Source organism: Medicago sativa, chromosome 5, assembly GCF_051527215.1.
Source record: "Medicago sativa cultivar Bolivia chromosome 5, Bolivia_mono, whole genome shotgun sequence".
NCBI classification, from domain to species: Eukaryota; Viridiplantae; Streptophyta; class Magnoliopsida; order Fabales; family Fabaceae; genus Medicago; species Medicago sativa.
This window is the reverse complement of record NC_140753.1, coordinates 61,548,029-61,570,572: the sequence shown is the minus strand read 5'-3', so window position 1 is coordinate 61,570,572 and position 22,544 is coordinate 61,548,029. Positions and strand designations below refer to the sequence as shown.

General features: G+C 32.2%; 3 protein-coding genes across 5 annotated transcripts; all 3 read right to left on the bottom strand.

The window, feature by feature from the left end:
• Nucleotides 1–261: 261 nt before the first annotated feature.
• On the bottom strand, nucleotides 262–3,920 carry LOC146923766 (putative inactive receptor kinase At1g48480). The gene is made up of 2 exons (XM_085708923.1): nucleotides 2,469–3,920; nucleotides 262–1,124 (listed from the first exon to the last, which is right to left on the bottom strand). The coding sequence occupies exons 1-2, from the start codon at nucleotides 3,739–3,741 to the stop codon at nucleotides 505–507; spliced, it is 1,893 nt and encodes a 630-aa protein (XP_085565049.1). The 5' UTR covers nucleotides 3,742–3,920; the 3' UTR covers nucleotides 262–504.
• Nucleotides 3,921–11,369: 7,449 nt separating this feature from the next.
• On the bottom strand, nucleotides 11,370–12,637 carry LOC146923765 (HSP20-like chaperones superfamily protein). The gene is made up of 2 exons (XM_085708915.1): nucleotides 12,336–12,637; nucleotides 11,370–11,808 (listed from the first exon to the last, which is right to left on the bottom strand). The coding sequence occupies exons 1-2, from the start codon at nucleotides 12,475–12,477 to the stop codon at nucleotides 11,522–11,524; spliced, it is 429 nt and encodes a 142-aa protein (XP_085565041.1). The 5' UTR covers nucleotides 12,478–12,637; the 3' UTR covers nucleotides 11,370–11,521.
• Nucleotides 12,638–15,431: 2,794 nt separating this feature from the next.
• LOC146923764 (plasmodesmata-located protein 7-like) lies at nucleotides 15,432–17,711 on the bottom strand. Of its 3 annotated transcripts, XR_015009867.1 has the most exons (4): nucleotides 16,862–17,711; nucleotides 15,988–16,101; nucleotides 15,770–15,829; nucleotides 15,432–15,677 (listed from the first exon to the last, which is right to left on the bottom strand). XR_015009867.1 is itself a non-coding variant. In XM_085708913.1 (3 exons), exons 1-3 carry the CDS (start codon nucleotides 17,574–17,576, stop codon nucleotides 15,822–15,824), a joined length of 837 nt encoding a protein of 278 aa, XP_085565039.1. In that variant the 5' UTR covers nucleotides 17,577–17,711; the 3' UTR covers nucleotides 15,432–15,821. The 3 variants fall into 3 exon arrangements, 2 of the variants coding, with proteins under 2 accessions (XP_085565039.1, XP_085565040.1); XM_085708913.1 differs by having other exon boundaries at nucleotides 15,432–15,829; XM_085708914.1 differs by lacking the exons at nucleotides 15,432–15,677; nucleotides 15,770–15,829 and having other exon boundaries at nucleotides 15,980–16,101.
• Nucleotides 17,712–22,544: the final 4,833 nt, after the last annotated feature.

The following is a 22,544-nucleotide window of genomic DNA, read 5'->3' as shown; positions in this document are numbered from 1 at the left end:
TGATCTAAACTATTTATTTTACTAAAATCATAATTCAATCATATTCAATTATAAAACCATGTGATTGTGCCAAACATGTTATGGACAAAACTTAATTTACAAGCAAATGGGGTTTAGAAGATAATATAAACATGCACTCAAAACTATGATAGGTTGGACTTTAAGAAGAGCAGAAAACATTGTTTCAACGCTTATAAAGAACAAAAAACTATGATAAAAACCGACCCCCTAAAAAATAGAAGGATGTAAATATCAACTAGATATCCAAACAGATTATTCACATTTCCCACATAATAATTCAGTAAAAATGAACTCAATCATGTATCTAAACGTAGCAGTAAATTAACTGGCTTCTATAATCCTTCAATCAATAAAACAAGAACAATATAATAATCATGCCAAAAACAGGCCAATATTGAAATAATGAGGTTTCTCTCTTTAATTTTATATTTTTAAGCTTATGAAGCACCCGAATCATCAATAGAATAGTACTGTTGGGAAAAATCAATTATCTCCACCTTTAGACAAATCATCATGAATCTTCTCTTCCTCTTTCTCTGAGCTAGGATGACAAATTTTCTCAATCTTGCTTGCAACCACATCCATTGAAGGTCTCTTATCAGGATAATGCGCGGTGCATTCAAGAGCAAGCTGCAAAAGATTCACCATTTCCTCCTCAACACTTTGGTACCTGAGAAGCTCCATGTCGAAAACCTCAGTGTTCCACTCGTCTTGAACAATGGACTGGACCCATCTTGGTAGGTCTACTCCTTCTTCATTCAGCGAAGAATGAGTAGGCGCTTTCCCGGTAAGAAGCTCCAAAAGCATTATACCAAAGCTATAGACGTCTGCTTTTTGGGATACTTTGCGCGCATCGGTGACCTCTGGTGCACGGTAACCGGAAACTCGGTTGGGTGTAGCGGTTGGAAGAGCCAGGTAAGCGAGGCCAAAATCTGAGACGCGAGGTTCAAATGATTTGGTGAGAAGGATGTTTGATGACTTGATGTTTCCATGGGAAGATGTTGGACCTTGTGAGTGTAGGTATGCAATCCCTTGAGCAGCACCAAGGGCAATGGTTGACCTAGTTTCCCAATTCAGTGGAGTCCTTCCAGCTCCATTATTTGCTATAAAATGAAAATAGCAAGATGTATAAGTAAACAAATAATGTGCATAAATGTCTAGCATCTAACTCAAGATCAAAATGCAAATATAGAGCATATACTAAATCAAAATTTGAATATCTGACACGCAATCGCTAAATCCAAATTGGATCTATATCCTTTTATCACGCATTTGCCGCAGTCACACAATCTAGGCTATCAATCAAGATCTGACAACTCAAGTTCTGACTTTGTAAGTTGGATCCAACATACCAAGTCAAACATAAGCCGTCGGATACTAAATAGTCTAGATTGCTTGACTATGGAGTCCAAATCAAAATCCTTGAGTCCTGTACAGTCAACATTACTTTATAAGAATTTTAAATATTAGAAGATTAAGTACAACCAAAATGGAAATATGCATTGATATAAAAGCCAGTATATAAATTTAGGTGATCTGCAAAGCCTAAGAGAGACTAAACTTCAGATTTCACAAATAATGCTTTAGATATCAAAAGTTTAAACTCTTGATGCAAGATTCCATCACACATAGGCATAAATAATGTACCATCAAATATACATAGGCCTCAAAACCAGAATATCTATCAATTCTGTCACTCAATCAATGTTGTCAATCGCGGGAAATTGGGGTTTGTTCAAATCCTGCTATGCTGCAATGCTATAGCGCCGCTATTTGACAGTATTTTGTACTTAATAGTGTATCGCATAACAATAGTGATTTATTCAAATTTCGCTATGCTATAGCGCCACTGTAGCCGCTGTTTGACAACGTTGCACTCAATGAAAGCCTTACATTCAGGAAAAAATAGCAAACTAAAATCAGACAGGCACAGGACAAAAATAAGGCATAATGAAATGAAGCCAAAGGCAAGATAGGAAAACAGTTGGTGGAACCGAATGTGTTAATCATTGTCTCTAGTCGAATTGTAACAAAATTACAAAAATATCTCTGAATATGTCTTTTATTAGTTTGTTTGGTCCTCAAATGTGTCTTTTGTTAATCGGGTTGATCCATAAAATTGCTGACAAATTACACTCAGGGATGTTTTTGTGATTTCAACACATTCGTGAATTATATTGATACCACCCGACACATTTAGAGACCAAAATGACGATTTACACAACCATAAACAAATAGTACAGAACATTCAGAGGCACAAACACAACCAATAATTGACCATAAAGCCAACATGGAGTAGACACAAGAACAGCCACAATCATTAATTTATAAAACAAAAGATAAGGTACCAATACCATATTAGCATCACAACACAAACAAAAGACATGTAAACACAAATAATTTACAACAAAATGACAAAAAATCAAAAGCAAAAGACAAACACATACCATGCAAGAGTGCAGATAAGCTTCCCATTGGCATATAATCATACACAACAAGCTTCTCATCTTTACTAAAATAATAACCCCTAAGTGGGACCAATTTCTCATGAACCAATTTCCCAACCTCCTCAATTTTCTCCCTGAATTCTCTTTCACTTGTTGTAACATCCTTCAACCTCTTCACAGCCACACTTATTCCCATCTCCAATGTTGCCTTATAAGTTGTTCCAAATGTCCCTTTTCCCAAAACTTCAGCTGAAGCTTTTAACAAATCATCCAAACTAAACTTTCTACTCACATTCCCAATAAATATCAAACTCTTCTCTAATGACACACCAGAAGCTGAAACCGAAGTTGAAGCCGTCGTTGAAGCCGAAGCCAAACCTGAATAACTCCCACCACCACCACTCTCAAAATCTCTAGTTTTCTCACGTGACACCTCACCTTCAACACTCTTGGCAGGTGCTACATTATCAGAATCACTTTTTTTTCTTTTTCTACAACACAACACCAAAAGAACAAGAATCAACACCAAACCGAAAACACAACCAATCACAATACCAGCAATAGCTCCACCAGATAAACCATTTTTGTCATTGTTTCCAGGACAAGCTACTTGAAGAGGATTCCCACAAAGCAAATTCCCAGAAAAAGCACTTACATTTAAGCGCGAAAACCTCTTCGGAATTTCTCCGGTTAAATTATTAAACGATACATTGAACTGATGCAAAGGAGGAACATTAAGATCAGGAACAGAACCAGTAAACATGTTCTGTTCCAAAAACAATGTATCCAAACGAGTAAGATTATTAAAATGTTCAGAAATTTCACCACTGAAATTGTTTTTACCTAAATTCAACCTCACCAAATTCTGCAAACCGTATAAAAACTCCGGCACCTCACCGGAGAAAAAGTTACTATGAAGATAAAGATTTCTAAGTGAAACCAGTTTTGCAAAATCCATAGGAATTGGTCCTGTTAATGCGTTATACCGGAGAGAAAGTGTCTGCAATTCAGTAAGATTACCTAAACCTGAAGGAAGGTTACCGGAGAGACCCATCGCCGGTAACCTTAAGGCAGTGACTCTTTTGTTATTGCAGATAACTCCGGTCCATAAACATGGGTTTGTTTCTGATGAATTCCATAGAAAAGTACGTCCACCCACCGTGGCGCGGAGTGTCAATAAACTGGCTCTGTCGGAAGCTAGATCGGCGCCGGAAACAATGGTGATTATTAAACATGCTGTGAAATAAAGCAGAACGGTTTTTTTGAGCTTCATGTTTGTGAAGTTTGAGTCTTTGTGATGAATTTGAGGGAATTGGGTTAATGGGTATGGTGATGAAGATGGTTCATGAAGTTGGTGAGTTTTGGTTTGAATTTTGGTGGAAGGAAAACGGAGAGAAAATTGAGAAGAAAAGGAAAATTTTGAGGTGAAGAGTGAGAAAGTGAGAGTGGCGTGAATGAGAGTGGTGGGTGTCACGTATTATATCAACCTTTCGCAGTGTTAGAGATAGAGAATCGGATTCTGTCAACTTAGCTCGATCCGGTTGATAATGAGTTGACTCGTATCGGTTAGGTTATCAATGTAAGACCTGTTGTTGGTTTTTTTTTTTGTGTAAATCGAGTATCTCTGCGCAACCGCGGATATTGATTTCTCAAACCTTGTAGGATTCAAATAGACGGTAAACTCTTCATAAGAGTTTAAACGCTGCTACTCTAAAACTGGATTCGAACTTAGAACCTTTTTTTTTTTTTGAAGAATCAAAAATTTCAAACTTAGGACCTTAGTTAAACTAAAATAGATATGTGTTATATCATCTAAGCGATTTTATGTCGTTGTTCGGTGATTTGTGCTAGTAATTTTTTTTTTGTTAACGTTCTTAATCTACTGTTGAGTCTAGCCCAAATTATCTAAACTTATTGATATTTAAAAATATATTATATATTATGTCAACTTAGCATATGTTTGATATCTTAACGGGTTTGTTAGAATTAAAATGATTTATCGTGCTTTTTCAAAAATTATTTTTTGTAACTTCTGTAAAATTATAATGAATCGCCGTGATTTTGATAGTACTCAACGTGATACCAAATAGACACTTAACCAGAAGTTGTTATAAATTCAACTCAGCCTTGAAAATGTAATTTTATTAAATTTAACAAAAAAAATCCTCCTTAATTCAAGGAATTAGTCATATTTGATTCACACAACAACAAAATAATCATACTTATTCCTTCAAAAAAAAAAATCATACTTATGATTTTTGAGAGGTCTTACGCTAATTCATTTGTAGAGAAGAACCAATGTTTTGTGTGGGTGACCAATGGTGATTGGTTGTTTATATGTTAAAATATTTAAGGAAGTTTCTTAGTGGACCCCCGTATGTTCCGTTGTCCAGTAAGAAAGGCTCTAATTCGGCGGTGTCCGGTCATAGCGTGTCCTCCGAGTTGGACCGTTTGTACAGAAAAAACCTTATTATGTTCATGTGGGTCCCGTAGATTGTTTTAAACAATTTTGAGAAAAATACCTTTGATTTTTCACAAAATGTATATTTTTAGAGAAAAGTTATTTTTTTCGAGAATAGACTTTGAACTCTGACCTTGTATATATCATGTATTGTCCATATCAACTGAGTTAAGCTCATGAGGACGGAGAAAAGTTATTTTATGAACATAAAAATTGTTTGACATCTACTTTTATACGGCTGCTAATGTTTTTTTAATTATCACATTTTAATTATTCATATATCACTTCTCGTAATTTTTATATTTAACTTGTATACACAAGTATGACGAAAATACTTTTAAATGTACATTCGATTATATTTTACTATATAAATATTTGTCGAAATGATTTAGAAAAGTATTTATCTTTTTTTTTAAGGAAGAAAAATATTAGAAAACTATTTTAACAAAGAATCATAATTTTAAGGTAATAATTCCAATATTTCATGTATGGTAATTTTTTAAATAAAAAACTTTATTTTTTGACTTATCACAATATATGTTATGATTTTAAAAGAAATAAGTTAAGACATTAACTTCATGACAAAATTAAGACATTAATTAAAATTTGATTACTTTTGAGATATCAATGTATTTTAAAATGTTCAATATTAAAATTATATTGAATAAAAGGGAAAATACTCTCAATACATAATAATTAATCTCGTATTTCCTTTTATTTGGTTGTTTTTAAAAAACAAAAAATATGTGTTATTTATTTGTCTTCACGGACATTCAATTCTAAAGTACAATCATTTTGTCATTTCTTTTCGCATCATGTAATAGACCATATTTTAAGAGGGTTTCATTTTAGTGACTTAAGTTTTTGTGATTTGTGTTGCTTTAGTCTATGGATCATTTTATGCGGGTTTTATTTAAGTGATGTTAAGTTTTTGCGATTTATGTTACTTTAGTCTATGCATCTTGCTAACAAGTGTCTTTAGACACTTATTAAGGATTCAAAAAGAAAAATAATTGAAAAAATTTATGTTAAAAAAGTTACTTTTTAATGTTTTAATGTGTTGAATACACTTTGAAGTTTTAAGCGGGTTTCATTTTAGTGACTTAAGTTTTTGTGATTTGCGTTGCTTTAGTCTATGGATCATTTTAAGCGGGTTTTATTTAAGTGACGTTAAGTTTTTGTGATTTGTGTTACTTTAGTCTATGTATCTTGCTAACAAGTGCCTTTAGACACTTATTAAGGATTCAAAAAGAAAAATAATTGAAAAAATTTATGTTAAAAAAGTTACTTTTTAATGTGTTGAATACACTTTAAAGTTCTCATCAAGTATTCTAAAGATATTTGTTAGTATTTCCCTTAGTCTATTTAGTTGATAATCAATCATATACTCTCATTAAAATACATTAAATTCACGAAAATCACCAAACACTAAAGTCACACATATGAAATTCATTTCAAGCAATGAGTTTTCGATCTTTAGTAAAAAAAAAATTCTAAGCTTTTTTTTGTTTGTTATTTTTCATTGATGAAATAGCTTTCCAACAGCCTCAATTTTTTTTTGTTTGTTATTTTTCATTGATGAAATAGCTTTCCACTTGTCATTAGAGTTATTTTAGATTTTTAAAAGTCGTACTTTGTACCTTTACGATTTAGGTTTGCATTAATTTATGTTTATGTGGTTCTATTATCCAATTATAGAAATTTAATTTGCATAACAAAGTTTCATACTTAACGTCAATGTTATATTTGTGGATGTAGTGATCTTACGTTTTTTGGCAATTTAATTTATAAAATCAATAATATATTTATGAAATGAGTAATTGTTAAAGATCAAGGTTATGACTCGTGATGTTACTCAAGCTTTCAGCAGTATGCATGAAAAGATTACTTGCATTTAGCCTCAGCTTATTTCTTAGCAAAGAGGTCATCCTGAGTCCTGACCATATATTCTTAATGTGGATGGTAGTGCTCAAACCAACCCGAGGATGACAGGATTTGGTGGCTTAATTAGAGACGTCAATTGACAACTTATATGTGACTTTCATGGTAATATTGACTACTCAAATAATCTTCATGCCGAAATCTTGACATTAATGCATGAGATTCAAATTTGTTGGGTTGAAAGTCTGAGACACATTATTTGTTACACTGATTCCATGCATATTATTCACCTGCAACATGCTAATGTTTCCACTCACCACTATGAAAAGGAGATAACTATTATTAGAAAAGACATGACTAAAGATTCGAACAAAAACACCACGAGAGAAAAAAAGATACTATACACTGATGATTCTACTAGGACTAAACCCTAGCAGAGCGGCGCAAGGACTCTCCCTTCATAAATTAGTCAAAGAAAATGTTATCCTACCTTCCCTTGCCCTAGAGTTATTTTTACAATTTCTTATTTTTTTTTATCCCCTTCCCTTTCATTGACATTACAAATCCTTTCCTTTCCTTTGGCATTAACAATAGTACTTTATTTTCTTTTTATATCCTTTTCCTTCTATCTCTTTTTCAATTTTCAAATAGTGTAATTTAACATCCAAATTAAGGCACCTTCACCAGAGTATTGTAGTAACTTGTAATTGAATTGGTGCTGCCGGCCAGTTATTACTAGTACCTAGATAATGTAGCTGCACTTTGAGTGGTAGATTCAGGAAACGATGACATGTGTTGGCACTTATAAATAGCATAAATTGGGTTTAGCTGGATAATAACCAAAAATAACATCTTGGCTCCACATTTTTGCCATTTTACTTTAACGATGGGGTCATTTCATATTATAGTAGTACTGTTAAATACAGACACACTATCCTTTTGTAACAAAAAAAAAAAAAGACATTGTCCTTCAAAAAAAAATATATACACACTAAATTAAGTTTCAATTTTTTTTTTCCAAAAACTAAATATATCCTCACTCTTTTTTTAATACGTTGTGCACATTTTAATATTATATGTAGTAGTATATTCCAGTTATTTAACAAAGGCTTAATTTCGTCAAAAATAAAATAATAAAGCTTAAAAAAACGGAATAATATGGCTTACAAAAATACAAATAATATGGTAATTGCCATGTAGTACTTCTGACAATTTTGCATGAATGTATCTCAGCTACCAGTACTATACATTAGTTGGATAGGAAATGATATGATCACTTTCCAAGAGGCAATTAATTGCAATTTTTTTTAAGGCATTGAATATATTGTTTTTGAAGAAGCTAAACTAACACATTAAAATTAACATAGAATTGAACTTGAAATCTTGAATTGAAGCATATTTCAAGATCACAAGTCAACATTATCAGATCAACCCAAGTGAGTTAAGGCCATGAATATTACCAACCAAGAATAACCTTCTTCAAGCATAAGATGTACCAGAAAGAATTAATTAAGAGATCAAAGTTACATTACAATGAGATTCAAAGCAACAAAAAAGAAAAGTTATGTTATTTGAACAATAAGTTGATTGACAACTTTTGGGACAACCATGATTTTACAAAAAAAAAAAAAGGTATTGACACAAAAACAAAAGCAATAAAAAGAGAAAGTAAAAATATGGTGTGAGTATGAAAGAAAAAGTTGTCACAGAAGTTGTTGTATAAATATCATTTCTCAAAGAGAAAGCAAGCTAAATTACAACAAGAAAGCAAGAAATATGATTAAGCCTCCAAAGATGATAGGCAAAATAAAAAACAACATATTTTGATTTTAACCACAAAAATATTTCTCCTTGTGCCGAAAAATTCACCTATTTCACTCTTTCCATATGATCCAAATCACTAATGTTCAAATAATATTAAGCGCCAAATGAAAACTTTTTAAATAGCCCCCCTAACGCACTAAACTGAACTAAATGATCCAATAAAATCTTGTGAAAAGCCTTTGAGAAGTCGAGCCAACAAGAAGTTAGAGACCATATCCTACCATAAAAATCACATTTAACATATAGGTGATCCCTGTCTTCTAACAAGCAAATTTGATCATTGTGATCAATGATCTACCGCCTTGCCAGGTTATCTTTTGTCGAAACACGGTTAAGAAATAGCTGCTAAACAAAAATATTTATTTTTAGCGGAACCACTTTTAACCACATAACCTAATTATAATTCGTAGGAGTGATGTCTTCCAAACCCAACGATCCACCACCTCTACCTGCAAAACAACTAAAATTAGGCACTCGACACATTACTCCACCAATTTCTCCACCTAAGCAAACAACTTCCTCTGTCATTTCCACGTCTCACCGTTCACTTCCCCAACCTAAAGAATGCATTTTAGCTACAGTTACCAATTTAATTTTCGCCAACTCATAAAGCAGTCTAAATCTAACATTAAAAGTAAAACATTCGAGCCAAGAATCCCTCCAAAACATAGTAGAGGATCTATTACCCACCCTCCGACCAATATTATCGATCATCCACCCTCCATCTATCAATCCAACACTCTTTGTAAGCTTATTCATAGTCTACCATCAAACTGGTCCCCTTCCTCCCCAACACACAACCACCCCCATTCCTCTCCATACAGAGCCCCAACACCCTATACCATAAACTCTCTCTTTCCTTTAAACCCTCTTACCAAGTAAAGCTAAGTTAAACTCCTCTAATCTCCCAAGCCTTAAACCTCCATCTTCTTTTTTCAAATAGATACTACCCCATCTTATCCAAAATATTAAGGACAAAACAAATTTAAGAAGAATCAGACGACACCCCATAGAGAGATTTCTATTCTTCCATCCCGATAAACGTCTTTTATTATGTGTGTGTAAACCTCCAAGTGTTTGATGTTTCTAACGTTCATATAGTAAAGTGATAATAAAAGAAGAGAAATATTAACTAGGGTCCTAAAAACACTTGTTAAAAAGTTTAAAGTGAAAACTTTATTTTGAAAATTGTAAATTCAACACATTGAAACAAAAAAAAAAAAAATTATTTTCTATATAAATTTTCAATTATTTTTATTTCTAAATCCTTAACATGACCCATAAAAGAAAGTTTAATAAAATTTTGGTTATCTGTTTTGGTAGAGCTCCAATTTGGTCCTCTATTTTTTAACAAAATTTTGGTCCTTTATTTTTAATTCTGCAATTTTGAACCCTCAACTAAATAAAATAAAACCAATTTATGATTTTGGCCATTTAATTTGATGACATGTTAATAAATTGTTTACTCTCAACCTCTTGTATCATTTCAATTGATCTTCTTTTGACTATGTATATATCGTCACGACTCAATTTAACACGTATTTTTGAAGACTCATATCAATTATGTAGGTCATTCTTTATATATAAGGTCACATAATATATTACCACGTCATTAAATTGGATAATATTATCATGGATTTAAAATTGTGGTTTTACTAAAATAGGATGTTTATAACGGCTTCAACTAAGCACCATATTCAAAAAATGGCCTTTTTGTTTACACCACAAGAGATTTTTTAGGACTATCAAACACATGGGGCCTTTTTAAGCTCCGAGCGTTCACATGTTCCAAGCGTTTTTTTAACCAAAGTCAATGGAAAGTGGTAAGTCATGATTTTTGCATAGAAATTTTTTTCCTGCCCCTATCACCAAAAAAAATGATATGTCTGCCCCTACTTGAAAACAATTGATCAAAATGCCCTTGTTCTTCAGTTGAATTGGCGAGCATAGCTATTTTTTCGGCAATCTCTGCAAGTGTGCAGACTTTTCTCTGAACATTCTGTCAGTTCTTCAAACAAGATGGTGAGCATGATTTTTTTAAAGTTTTTTTCATGTTCTGATTTTCATATGGCGAGCATTGCTTCTTTTTTTTTTTTAAATTTTTTTTTTCCTTAAAGAACATGACATTACATAGAAAAGCCTGCACACTTTAAATAAATTTTTTTTAAAATTTTTTCAATGATCGCCAAATCAAAATAAGAACATGAAAAAAACTTTAAAAAAATCATGCTCGACATCTTGTTTGAAGAACTGGCAGAATGTTCAGAGAAAAGCCTGCGCATTTGCAGAGATTGCCGCAAAAATAGCTATGCTCGCCAATTCAACTGAAGAACAAGGGCATTTTGATCAATTGTTTTCAAGTAGGGGCAGACATATCATTTTTTTTGTGATACGGGCAGAAAAAAAAAATTCTTCGATTTTGCAATGTTTATCATTGATATCTTTCAAAATCATGATAAAATAAATTCTATTATTGATATGCTTATTATCCTCATTCCAAATGTTGATTCAATGTCTAAATCACATGAATCTCGACCTACTACCAACTTATGCAATGTGTCTTATAAGACTGTCCATAAGATTCTTGCTCAGATGTTGTGATGTAAATGGAAAACATGTTAAGCCCTTTCTGAAGTACTTTCAATCCTAATAGGAAAAGTAGTAACAACATTATAATTGTGCAGGAGGTGTTACAAGATCAAAGAATGGAACCAATGGTTGGATAAGCATTAAAATTGATCACGGAAAAGCCTTATTATATTAAAGTATTAACCAAACATTGATTCTTCATCACACCATGCAATTGTTTACATCATAAGATACATTTGTTTTCCATATTTTTCTCTCCATTTTTATTCCTATCAACGCATTTATAATTTTGCAAATCTTAAAGCTTACTAGTGATGTTAATATTTCGAACTTTATGCGATTTAGGTGATGCATCTTTAGGTACAAGAACAGTGAGAACTCCATTTTCCACATGTGCCTTAATCTGATCCAATTTCACATTCTCAGGCAATTCAATCATCCTTGAAAAATCTCCTTTTCCAGTTCCTCTTTCAGCTACATGCCAAACAACGTCCTTTCCCAAATTCTCCTCTTTCACACCTTCTCCTCTCACGTGCAAAATGTTCCCTTCCTCAATTTGTACTTTTATCTCATCTTTGTTGAATCCTATATCCAAATTACATATCACCCAAAACTTAATCAAAATCAATTAACCAATTCTAACTATGAAGCACAGACACAAAAATCAGACACGACATGAACACATCCATATTGATGATAATTTAAAATTTATTCAATGTAATTATGTGTATCATGTCGGTGTCCTATTGATGTAGGACATTGTTGAACACAAGACTCGCCTTCCATCAAAAGTATATGTGCTACAAAGACTCTAATCTACAAAGATTCTAACTACAAAGTACCGATACGGATACAAACATCAGACACATCAATAATTTAATAATTTTAAAATATGACGTAATTCAATTTAAATGTAATTATGTGTGTCATGTGGTGTACTATCGATATCATGCATGTGTCAAGCACTAAAGACGCCATCTATCTAAGTGTTTGTACTAAAAAAATATTCTAATCCACATATATTTTCAACAAAACATAGTAGAATCACAACTCAAAGGTTCCATTTGCGTCAATAAAATTGAAAGAAGAGAAAAAAGTGAGAGTGTCATTACCTGGAACGTTGATTTTGAGGATATGAGAAGTTGGGGATTCAATCCAATCCAAGAGTGCTGTTGAGCCGGAGTATCCTCTAAAAGTTGGAGAGTGATCCAAGAAAAAGCGTTTAAAAGGGTATCCAAGTATAGTTTCAGCCATTATTGATTTGACACTACAACGAAAGTGATAAATTAAATATGATATGATGTTGTAGTTTGTTTCAAATTTCGTGAGTATATGTTTTGTTTTGTGTTTATGATGAGACACTCCAGAATGTTCTTTGAATTGATCATAATCCTGTGTTCTTTAATTAATAATCAAATCTTCTAGGTTCTTCTAGTTATGGTCTTATGGAACGTGACAGCAATTGGGCCTATACATTTTTGGGCCTAGTACTAACTAGGCTAGAAGTTTAATGATTTCTTTAGGACTATTTTGCTTTTCACACCCTATCTACTTCTTGTATGCCTTATTTTCTTTACCAAAATGTTTATGGGTTTTGGATTCTATAATCCAAACATAATTCGGATGTGTTTGGATTATAGAATCTCAAATATGCTTATATATAATAGCAATCATAATCTTTCATATTTTAGCAGTTATGAATTTTGCTTTTCAAAACAACCAAAATACAAAGTAAAATCATAAAACATGTCAAATAAAATATAAAAACACCACCAAAAAATTCTAAAATTCAAATAAAGCTAATGCACTTTTTTTGGATTTTGCTGAGAATATAAAAAAAAAATGGGTCTAAATGATGGAATTTTGGATTTTGAGGGGCGAAGTCCGGTAAGAAGTCCCTTCTACTGAGATTTTTTCAACAATCAGTTGGATTTTTTCAGATTTTCGGAGCAAGTTTCAAAATAATATGAGCAAATAGCTTGAAAACTGGATTTTCGACTGGGACACGATGGAAACAACTAGCAATGACTTGAAAGGAGGAGGGTTGGGATAATTAGTATGGTTCGTAAACTGATTATCCATGTTACAAATATGCTCGGTCTTTGAGCTAATACAATTTATTATTATGTTTTTCTCTTAATTCTTAACACAAGAGGGCGTTCAGATTTTCTAAGAAGAAAAAAACAGAGAGAAGAGCATTATAGCTCAAATGAAAGTAAAATTCATATGAAATTATATTGAACAAAACATAGTGATTTGTACTTAATACTCCTATTTATAAAGTTAGACTACACTATGTCCTCGCGAGCTTAGTTCAGCTGGTAGGACAATGCATAATATATGCAAGGTTGAGGGTTCGAAACCCAACCACCACAAAAAAAGAGACTACACTAACTAATTGAGTAACTAACTCTAACTAGTCCTAACTAGCAATTAATGCTAATAAACTCCGGCTATCTTAACGTGTATAGAAAATTTAATTTTTTTGTGAAGTAATATAATGACTAAAAATTAACCTCTTAAAAGTGAATAAGTGAAATGTCTGGAGTTCGAACGCAGACCCTGCATATTATAATGTCTTTAGCTCACATGCACATAAAATTCAATTATTTAATTAGATAAAGAATAATATAGTAGTTTAAATATTGTCCGACTCTTTTAACAATGAAACAAATTATAAAAACATGATTAAAGTGATTTTATTTATATAATTCCATACTGAGTTTCCAAAAAAAAAAATATAATTTGTTGTCCACCAAATCAACATCAAACTTTTTAAAAGAATATTTTTCCTCATAAAAAACACTTTTAAAATAATATTTAATTGAAATTACAAATTTAACAAGCCCACCTATTAGAGTTAATAATATATATATATATATATATATATATATATGGGGTTTGCTAGAACACACCCACTAGTTTTCATGTGGGAGTGTTTTAGCAAGTAAATAACTAAAAAGTGGTTAAATACACCCTAAGGTGTATGTTGCTATAACACACCTTCTAACAAAAACAAGTGGGTGTGTTCTAGCAAATCCTATAGGCATTTGCTAGAACACACCCACTAGTTTTTATGTGGGAGTGTTTTAGCAAGTAAATAACTAAAAAGTGGTTAATTACACCCTAAGGTGTAGCTTTGCTAAAACACTCCCACATAAAAACTAGTGGGTGTGTTCTAGCAAACCCCTATATATATATATATATATATATATATATATATATATATATATATATATATATATATATATATATATTTAGGAAAGTTAATAAGATATATAAAGACCTAATAATGATAATGATTAGCGTCTCTTTGTTTAACAATCATGCTCATGTTAAGAGATTCCAACAAAAGTAATTGTTTCTTTTGAATATTTCTTTTGGTAAATGAGGGCATCTCTACACAATTTTGTATTAGGAGACTAATAACTTGAGGTATGTCGAGTGTAATGGAAATACCTTTCAAGAGAGTTTTCTTTAGTCACAATCACTGAAAATCAAACCTATAGTTGATTTTCTTTCAAGAGAGCTTTCTTTAGTCACAATCACAGAAAGAACGAGAGATACCAAAAGTTTTTGTTTAATTAAAAATTAAATAAATAAAATGAAGCATAAAACCTGAATCCGCTTATTCGTGCATTTTCATGGGTATTATGCATGCTCTTATTTATTCTTATTTTTTTGGCTTTCGCACCGGTTTCCGACCCACCAAAGTGGGCGACTAATCCGGCTCGTGCATAGAGACATGCGCACTGGCCAAACGTTGTTCCCCCTGGAAATCGAACCTGATATTCTCCGGATACGTTCTTGGAAGGAGCTCCTTGCCACTGGAGCCCAAACAACTTGGTTTCTTATTTAAAATAGTTTATAAACTGGCCTAAGTAATTACCACTTATATCACATCATATCATATTGCTAAGTTACTATTTAATTTCTTTACCCTATCTTCATTTACAACTTATATTTGAGCCCGGCACTAAACTTTTAAGCTTCTACCACCGCCTTCTTTTTGGTACAAAAAGAACTTTTACTACCACTACCACTTCCACTTCCACTTTACTACATCATGTTTGGTCTATATTATTTGTGCTTGACTGCATGGTAAGCGTTTCCTTAATATGTAAGCTTTGATTAAGTGACTATATATATAACTATATTTTATAAATAAGAATTAGGTATCCAAAAAGTTCAAAGGCGCATATACCAAGTATAGTAAATAATGCAAAATTATTATTGAACTTTACAGAAATAAATGAATAATAATATAGTTACTTTTGTTTGCAAAGCATGAAACTTTAAATTGCACAACTTTGTAAAGTGGAAAGGAAAGCAGCTAGAATCTCTTGGCTCACTTCTTTTTTCCTCTTTTCTTTTTGTATTCAAATACAAGTACCCCATCTTGCACATTCTTTTTTGTATCCTCTTCAAGGTTCAAAGTCCTCTTTTGAATTCAACTTTAAATTTGAAAGAGAAAAAGGATAAGAAAAGATAAAGAACATCATGAAGCAAAAGAGGCACAAAAGCAACTCATAGAGGAAGTCCATACGGTGAGATTTGATCAGTGGGAATGCCACTAAGCGTCACAAACTTAATTTAACTTATTTACCTGCACGGAAAGAAGATACAAGCACAAAAAAAATCATGTCAAGATATTGCTTAATCCAATGGTTATATGTTTTAATTTTTTATGATTTGAATTGATTATATTAGTTAAGGAAAATCAAAGAGACAAAAAAAGAAAAGAAATAGCCTAATACTACTTACCTTGTCTCCTACAAATCTTGCTCAAGAAAGCAATGAGAATAACAAGTATGGCTGCTCCTGCTAATAAACCAATGATTAATGCAAATCTCTTTTCACCTACTATACCCAATTTTCCTGCAAGCCATCCAACAAAATAAGTCAGGTAATTTATACCACACGTGATCAAAATTCAAAGGGAATAACATCAACTTTGATTATATTTTTGTACTATAAATTTTATTTTGATAACATAATTTAAAAAAAAAATTGAATTTAAAAACATACAACTAGAATATTGAAACTAAAATTTATATACATGCATAATATGAATGTTATAAAACTGAAACAAAGTAATATCAATTAAAGTAAAAAATGTACAAATAAAATATATGCATAACAAAACATAATATGTTTTTATATTTTAATAAAAGAACAAACCCTAATATTTTCACAAGTAAATAAACTATTAGAAGAAAAATAAGTGTGTTCCTTTTTTTCTTACAAATCTCTTTGGAACATGTTGAAATAATAAAACATTGGGTATATATATATTTTTTTACTTATTTTAGTTAAATCTACCACATTCTCCAAGTCAATGTTTACAAATTACAATTGGCATGGAAGAATCATCCTGAAAAAACGACAAACGCTGTGCCCTAACATAAAGTAAAGGAAAACATGACTTTTTTTCTTTTGACCGGAAGAAAAACATACTTGAAATTTTGCATATTACAGTTTGCAAATGAAAAAAAAAAGTTGATCAAAAACAAATTTACAATTCAAATTAAGTTACACCACCACCCAATCTCCATTACTCTTCAATTAATTCCTTTTGATTAAAAAAGAAGTAGAAGCAGCAAAGGTAACATGAGAAAGAACCCAAGATGGGCTTTACCATGGGCCTTAGACGTATCATGGGCCCCACCGGTAGAATATCTTGCATAACATTTACCCAAGAACAAATCTCCATAATCTGCAGTACCACAATCACTTTTCAACCGTCCGATCGCTTCTACAACACAATCTTGACACTCCCCAAAACTAAGATCCCCAGTACACTGGGCAACACCACGTACCGTACCCGAACCACCAACCCTAAAAGGCCCACCTAAGCCCACAAGCCCACCAAGCACAGCATCTCTTGAGCCCATGGCTTCTGGATTATAGCCCACGGAAGGCCCACACTTTTTCAACAAAACATTCTTATCCTCCACACCTAAAAAAGTAGCATTGTCATACTTCACCAAACAACCGTCGAGCTGGACCGTGCCTCCGCACGAGTCGCGACACATGTCCCCGGCACGTGTGACAGCGCGTGCGACACAGGAGGCACAATCCGGCATAGCGAGGTCACCACGGCATTGGTAGAGGCCATAGATTATGTCTTGTTGGGTGGACCCTAGGACGGTGAAGTTGTTGTAGGATGAGTATGTTGCTGAGTTGACTAGTGAGGTGAGGAGTGAATTGAGGTTTGACTCGTAGGGTGAGTTTGGTGTGTACATTTGTTGTGTGCAACCACCGTATAGGTAGAGGTTTGTGGTTGATGATTCTGATAAGGAAAGAAAAAGGGTGGTAGAAAAAAGAAAGATAATTTTGAAGAATCTCACCATTTTTTGTTGTTGTTGTTATTGGTTGAGTATGTAATATGTATGAAATATGTTATATTATATGCATATGGAATATGTGATGTGATACCCTATGATTTGCTTAGAATGAAAACTTTGAACAATGGGGAGATTAAAGACCTATGAGTATGGAACTGAAGTTGGTTTAAATAAGAGATTTGTCTATAGTATAGCGATAGCCATGTCATATCTATCTATTTGTACAAAAGGGGAAAAGCATTCAATCATTCATTTTCAAATTAGTGCTCCTTTTATATTCATTTGAGATAATATAGATTTATTTAAAGAATTAATATTTTTATTACGCGCTGGTTAATCATAATCAAATAGTTCATAAATCTGTCCTCGTGAGTTTAGCTCAGTTGATTGGAACAATGCATAAAATATGCAAGGTTCGGGGTTCAAACCCGGCCACCAACCCAAAAAAAAAAATAGTTCATAAATCTACGTATCTACCACTTATATCACATTATATACATAAATTAAGACTTGTATTATCATTTGCAAGTTATTTTTGTGTCCTTCACTAAACTTTTAAGCTTCAACTGCCACTTTATTGATCATGTTTGGCGTACATATATTTGTGCATGACTGCATGGTAAGAGTTTCCTTAATCTTTAAGATTTGATTAAGTAACATTATATACCTATATTTTATAAAAAAGAATTATATTAGGGAATCCAAAAAGTTCAAATGCTCGCATATACCGAAGATGATAAACAAAGCCAAATTATTTTGAACTTTACATAAACAAATGAATAATAAAAGAGTCATGTTAACTTGTGCCCTTAGGGCACAAGATAAGGAATTCAAAAGTAGAAATATTCCCTCAAATTTTATACATTCTATTTATTATAAATTCAAAAATTAAATTGAATGCACACATTCCAACAAAAAGTTACTATGTTGGATTCCTTATCTTGTGCCTTAAGGGCACAAGTTAACATTTCCCATAATAAAATAGAGTTAACAATAAATTGAATTGTTCTAATTCGATTCAACAATTGATTCGTTAAACTTGATTCATAAATTAAATGAGTCGAATATAAATTGAAAGTTAAACATGTTAAATAAATGAGTTAAGTTTAGACTATGTATGGTCCGACTTGTATGATTAATGAATTAACTTATTAAATAGTAATGAATTAACTTTTAAATAGTTTGAATTGAGTAGAGTTTAAACTAAAATTAAAAAAAAAGTATATGTTGTAAACTTGAGTTACGTTTTAAACTACTTTAATTTTAAACGAATCGAGAGTTGAATCCAAGTTCGATTCAATTTGACCCATTTCCAACCCTACAAATAGCTACTTTTCTTTGGAAAGCAAGAGACATTAGACAACACAACTTTGTAGGAGAAAAACAGCTAGAATCTCTTGGCTCACTTCTTTTTTCCTATTTTCTTTTTGTATTCAAATACATGTACCTATCTTGCACATTCTTTTTTTTTATCCTCTTCAAGGTTCAAAATCCTCTTTTGAATTCAATTCTAAATTTGAAAAGATAATTAAAGAACATCATGAAGCAAAAGAGACACAAAAGCAAATTCATAAAGGGTGTCCATACGATGTGATTTGATTATTGAGAATGCGACTTCGATCGGGTTTGAACACACGACTTCTAACTATTTATCCTTTTGCTCAAACAATTTGAGTTATCCAACCATTCGTTGTAGTCATCTTATTGTGTGTTTGTAATATTATTTTTTTGAGAGAGTATGTAATATATATTAGTAGATTATTGTACTTTTGCAAGTACAATGTTGTTGTTAATCGTTAATCTAATTTGATTAATTATTGTATAACTAATGCAATTAAATTCATCATTATTGATAATATAATGGTTCTTACTTATATTTATTTGGTACTTACATCTTTTGGAGGTTATTTGATACTTTAATATTGTTATTTGAAGAGTGATGATGATTTATTAAGCATAGGATGCAAATTCTACACATTAAAAGTTGAGTTGTCCCCTAAAAAAACTAACAATTGCAAAAGTTACGAAAAGTAATGACATACTTACTGAGCTAAAAGTAAAAAATAGGACAGACATGTAAAAACCATTAAGCAACAACAAATAAAAGTAAAAAATAACTATTATTCAAATCAAGGTGTAATTTTCAAAATTACATGGAGTGCAATTGCACACCCGGAGCTATATACATGTGACTTCGCCGTTAAATATATCCAAAACAGGTTGAATATGTCGTTCTCCAATGACCCTCCGCAGTGGCTGAGCCAGGATTTTTATAAAGCCCGGGCGAAAAAAAATTTGCAATACATTTATAGGGGTTTACATAAGAAATTGCAAGCAAATAATAAAAAATTTAAAGAAATTGCCCAATTTATAGGGGTTTTTATAAGAAATTCAAGGGGATTTACATAAGAAATTGCAAAAAATTTGGGCCGGAGCCCGGGGGAGTGCCCGAGCTCGCCGGGCCTTAGAACCGCCCCTGACCCTCCGCATAGATCTCACTGTGGGAATATTTGTGATATTATCTTTATTGTATTTCTATCACTAATGATTGTAAATTTGTACTCCCTCCGTTTCAAAATGAGTGTCGCTTTAGCCAAATTTTTTTTTTTTCAAAATGAATGTCACTTTCAGTTTTCAATGCAATAATAACTTTTTCTTTTCAATTGTACCCTCCAATTAATACTCTACACACTCCTTCCAAAGTATTACTTTTAAAACTAACCAATAGTTAATAAGGATAATTTGGTAAAATAACCATTCTCTTTCTTTTAATCATTGCATTTCTTAATATGTGTGTAAACACCTAAAACGACACTCATTTTAAAACGGAGGGAGTAATAATGATAATATGGAGATAAAGTTCAATTAGCTCGAAGAACGACACCATATTGAATATAGCATGATTGAAGTATCAATGATGAAATTCAATCTCACTACTATTTCAGAGGAATTTGAAGGCATTGGATGCTTATCCACTGAAGAGCGCAGGAAAAGGACATAGTACAATTGTACAACCACTACTCCACTATCTTGGCTGCAATAGTACTGCTACAACTGTGTCTACTCTGGTTATTTCTCCAAATAAGGAATGAATTTCAAATTATTCCCTCCTAGGACAATAACCAAATCAAGCAACAGATCATTGGTGATGATCAAGCTTAAACAACGACTTTTTTTATGTGCTGGCAATCATCAACGTATCTCTCACACCTCTATATAAAGGTGTGAAGACTTGAAGATTGTAAGAGACTCAACAACATTTTCATAGTGCCAAAACTCTGATGAAATTGTTGCACATCAAAGTTCACTTAGAATTTCTTAACAACTTTCATATCTTAGAAATTCTAGAGTCTTAAGAGTCTTTATCTAATTTGTATTGTGAACACCACTGATTGTATATCAAGTGTTCAACCTCAAGCATTTTTCGGTGTAATTGTGTTTGTTTAGAAGTCTCTTGCTTTTGTGCTTTACCATAAGAAATCTCTTACTTGTGTGCTTGAGTATTTGGAAGTCTCTTGCTTGTATGCTTGAGCATTTGTAATCAGATATTGATTTTAGTGAACTCTCCTTGGAAGTGCAAGGGGGACAAGACTACTTCCGAATTGTGGAAGGAACCTGTATAATTGTTTTGTGTCTTTCTCTTCTCTCTCTCCCCCCCCCCCCCTCTCTCTATCTATCTTTACTTTATCCGCTGCATTAGACTCTGAACTTTGTTCTTGAATCTGAACTCTATCAAACTCTGAACATTGGACTTTGTTTAAAAAGAAGAAAAAACTAACACAATTCAAACCCCCTTTATTGTGTTTTTCTCACCTTCACATTATTCTTTTATCCTCGATGAATAAATGTAGCTATTTATTTTATTCAACAATGGTAATTGATTTTAGTTGAGTAGGAGTATTTTACAAAATTTCTTCTTATAAATTTGATGTGTATTTCTTTTAGCAACTATGTATTCTTTTATCCTCTCACGTATTCTTTTATCTCGATAGATTGATACTCAGGTGCCGTTTAATTTGGGAAAGGAGACTTCTTTCCCACCATGGGAAAGTCTTTTTTTAACCATTAGATTGAGTAGTACCACCATTGTTACAATAGCCTATTCACACTATATATTTTTTCACATCATCTCTAACCTTAACAACTCAGCTTATCGTCACCTATGAAAATTACATCTCAATTTATTTTTCCTTCAAAATATTCTTGAAACAAAATAGAGAGAAATGGAGATAAAGGAATCTAATCTACAACCCAATTATTCATCTTCGTTCATTCATTTTTGTGTTCTTCAAACAAGAACATCATAACAAAACAGATCCGAATCTGGAAAACCACCACAACAAGCTTCGTTGTATTTGAAGAAGAAAAAAAACATTGAAAAGCATGAAAAATGTTGAATTTATTTATCTGGGTATTTATTTTGGAGGGTTTCTAATTCTGGGTTTGTTTTTGTTTTCCCTAATTTTATATTATTGGTTTTGGGCTTTTTTGTTAATGTTGATGATGATTGGTATTTGACTAAAGTAGTTTAAAATTAACTGGAATTAAAAATTGATGCTTTAATAGCTAGCAAAATATTTTGTGTGATTAACATGTTGAACTATTTTGGATCGAAGAGCAATAGCTAACAATGGTGTTAATGGACATCGTTGGACTTGCACAGATTATAAACCCAGATTGTAATTTCATAATAATAAGTAGCAATTTAGTTAATGAATAAAAGAAGAAGAAAAAAAAGGAACAAGAAAAGAGTCAGATGCCGAGAAGAAATGTAGTGGAAGGTGTTCTATTGGAAAGATATGGAAGATGAAGATAGTGGGTGAGAGTGGTTGGAGAAGATAGTAAGATAAAAAATCTAGTGTTAAGAGACTATTGTAATAGTGTGTTCCTTACATGATCCAATGATTAAAAAACACTTTCCTATGGTGGGAAAAAAGTCTACTTTCCCAAATTAAACGGCACCTGATACTCATG

Excerpts from the sequence above, each read along its gene's own strand:
- LOC146923766 (XM_085708923.1), bottom strand. The coding sequence starts at position 3,741 with ATGAAGCTCAAAAAAACCGTTCTGCTTTATTTCACAGCATGTTTAATA. Across the intron at positions 1,125-2,468 it reads CTTATCTGCACTCTTGCATG|CAAATAATGGAGCTGGAAGG; the intron begins GTATGTGTTTGT and ends TTCATTTTATAG.
- LOC146923765 (XM_085708915.1), bottom strand. The coding sequence starts at position 12,477 with ATGGCTGAAACTATACTTGGATACCCTTTTAAACGCTTTTTCTTGGAT. Across the intron at positions 11,809-12,335 it reads CCTCAAAATCAACGTTCCAG|GATTCAACAAAGATGAGATA; the intron begins GTAATGACACTC and ends ATTTGGATATAG.
- LOC146923764 (XM_085708913.1), bottom strand. The coding sequence starts at position 17,576 with ATGGTGAGATTCTTCAAAATTATCTTTCTTTTTTCTACCACCCTTTTT. Across the intron at positions 16,102-16,861 it reads TGATACGTCTAAGGCCCATG|GAAAATTGGGTATAGTAGGT; the intron begins GTAAAGCCCATC and ends GATGGCTTGCAG.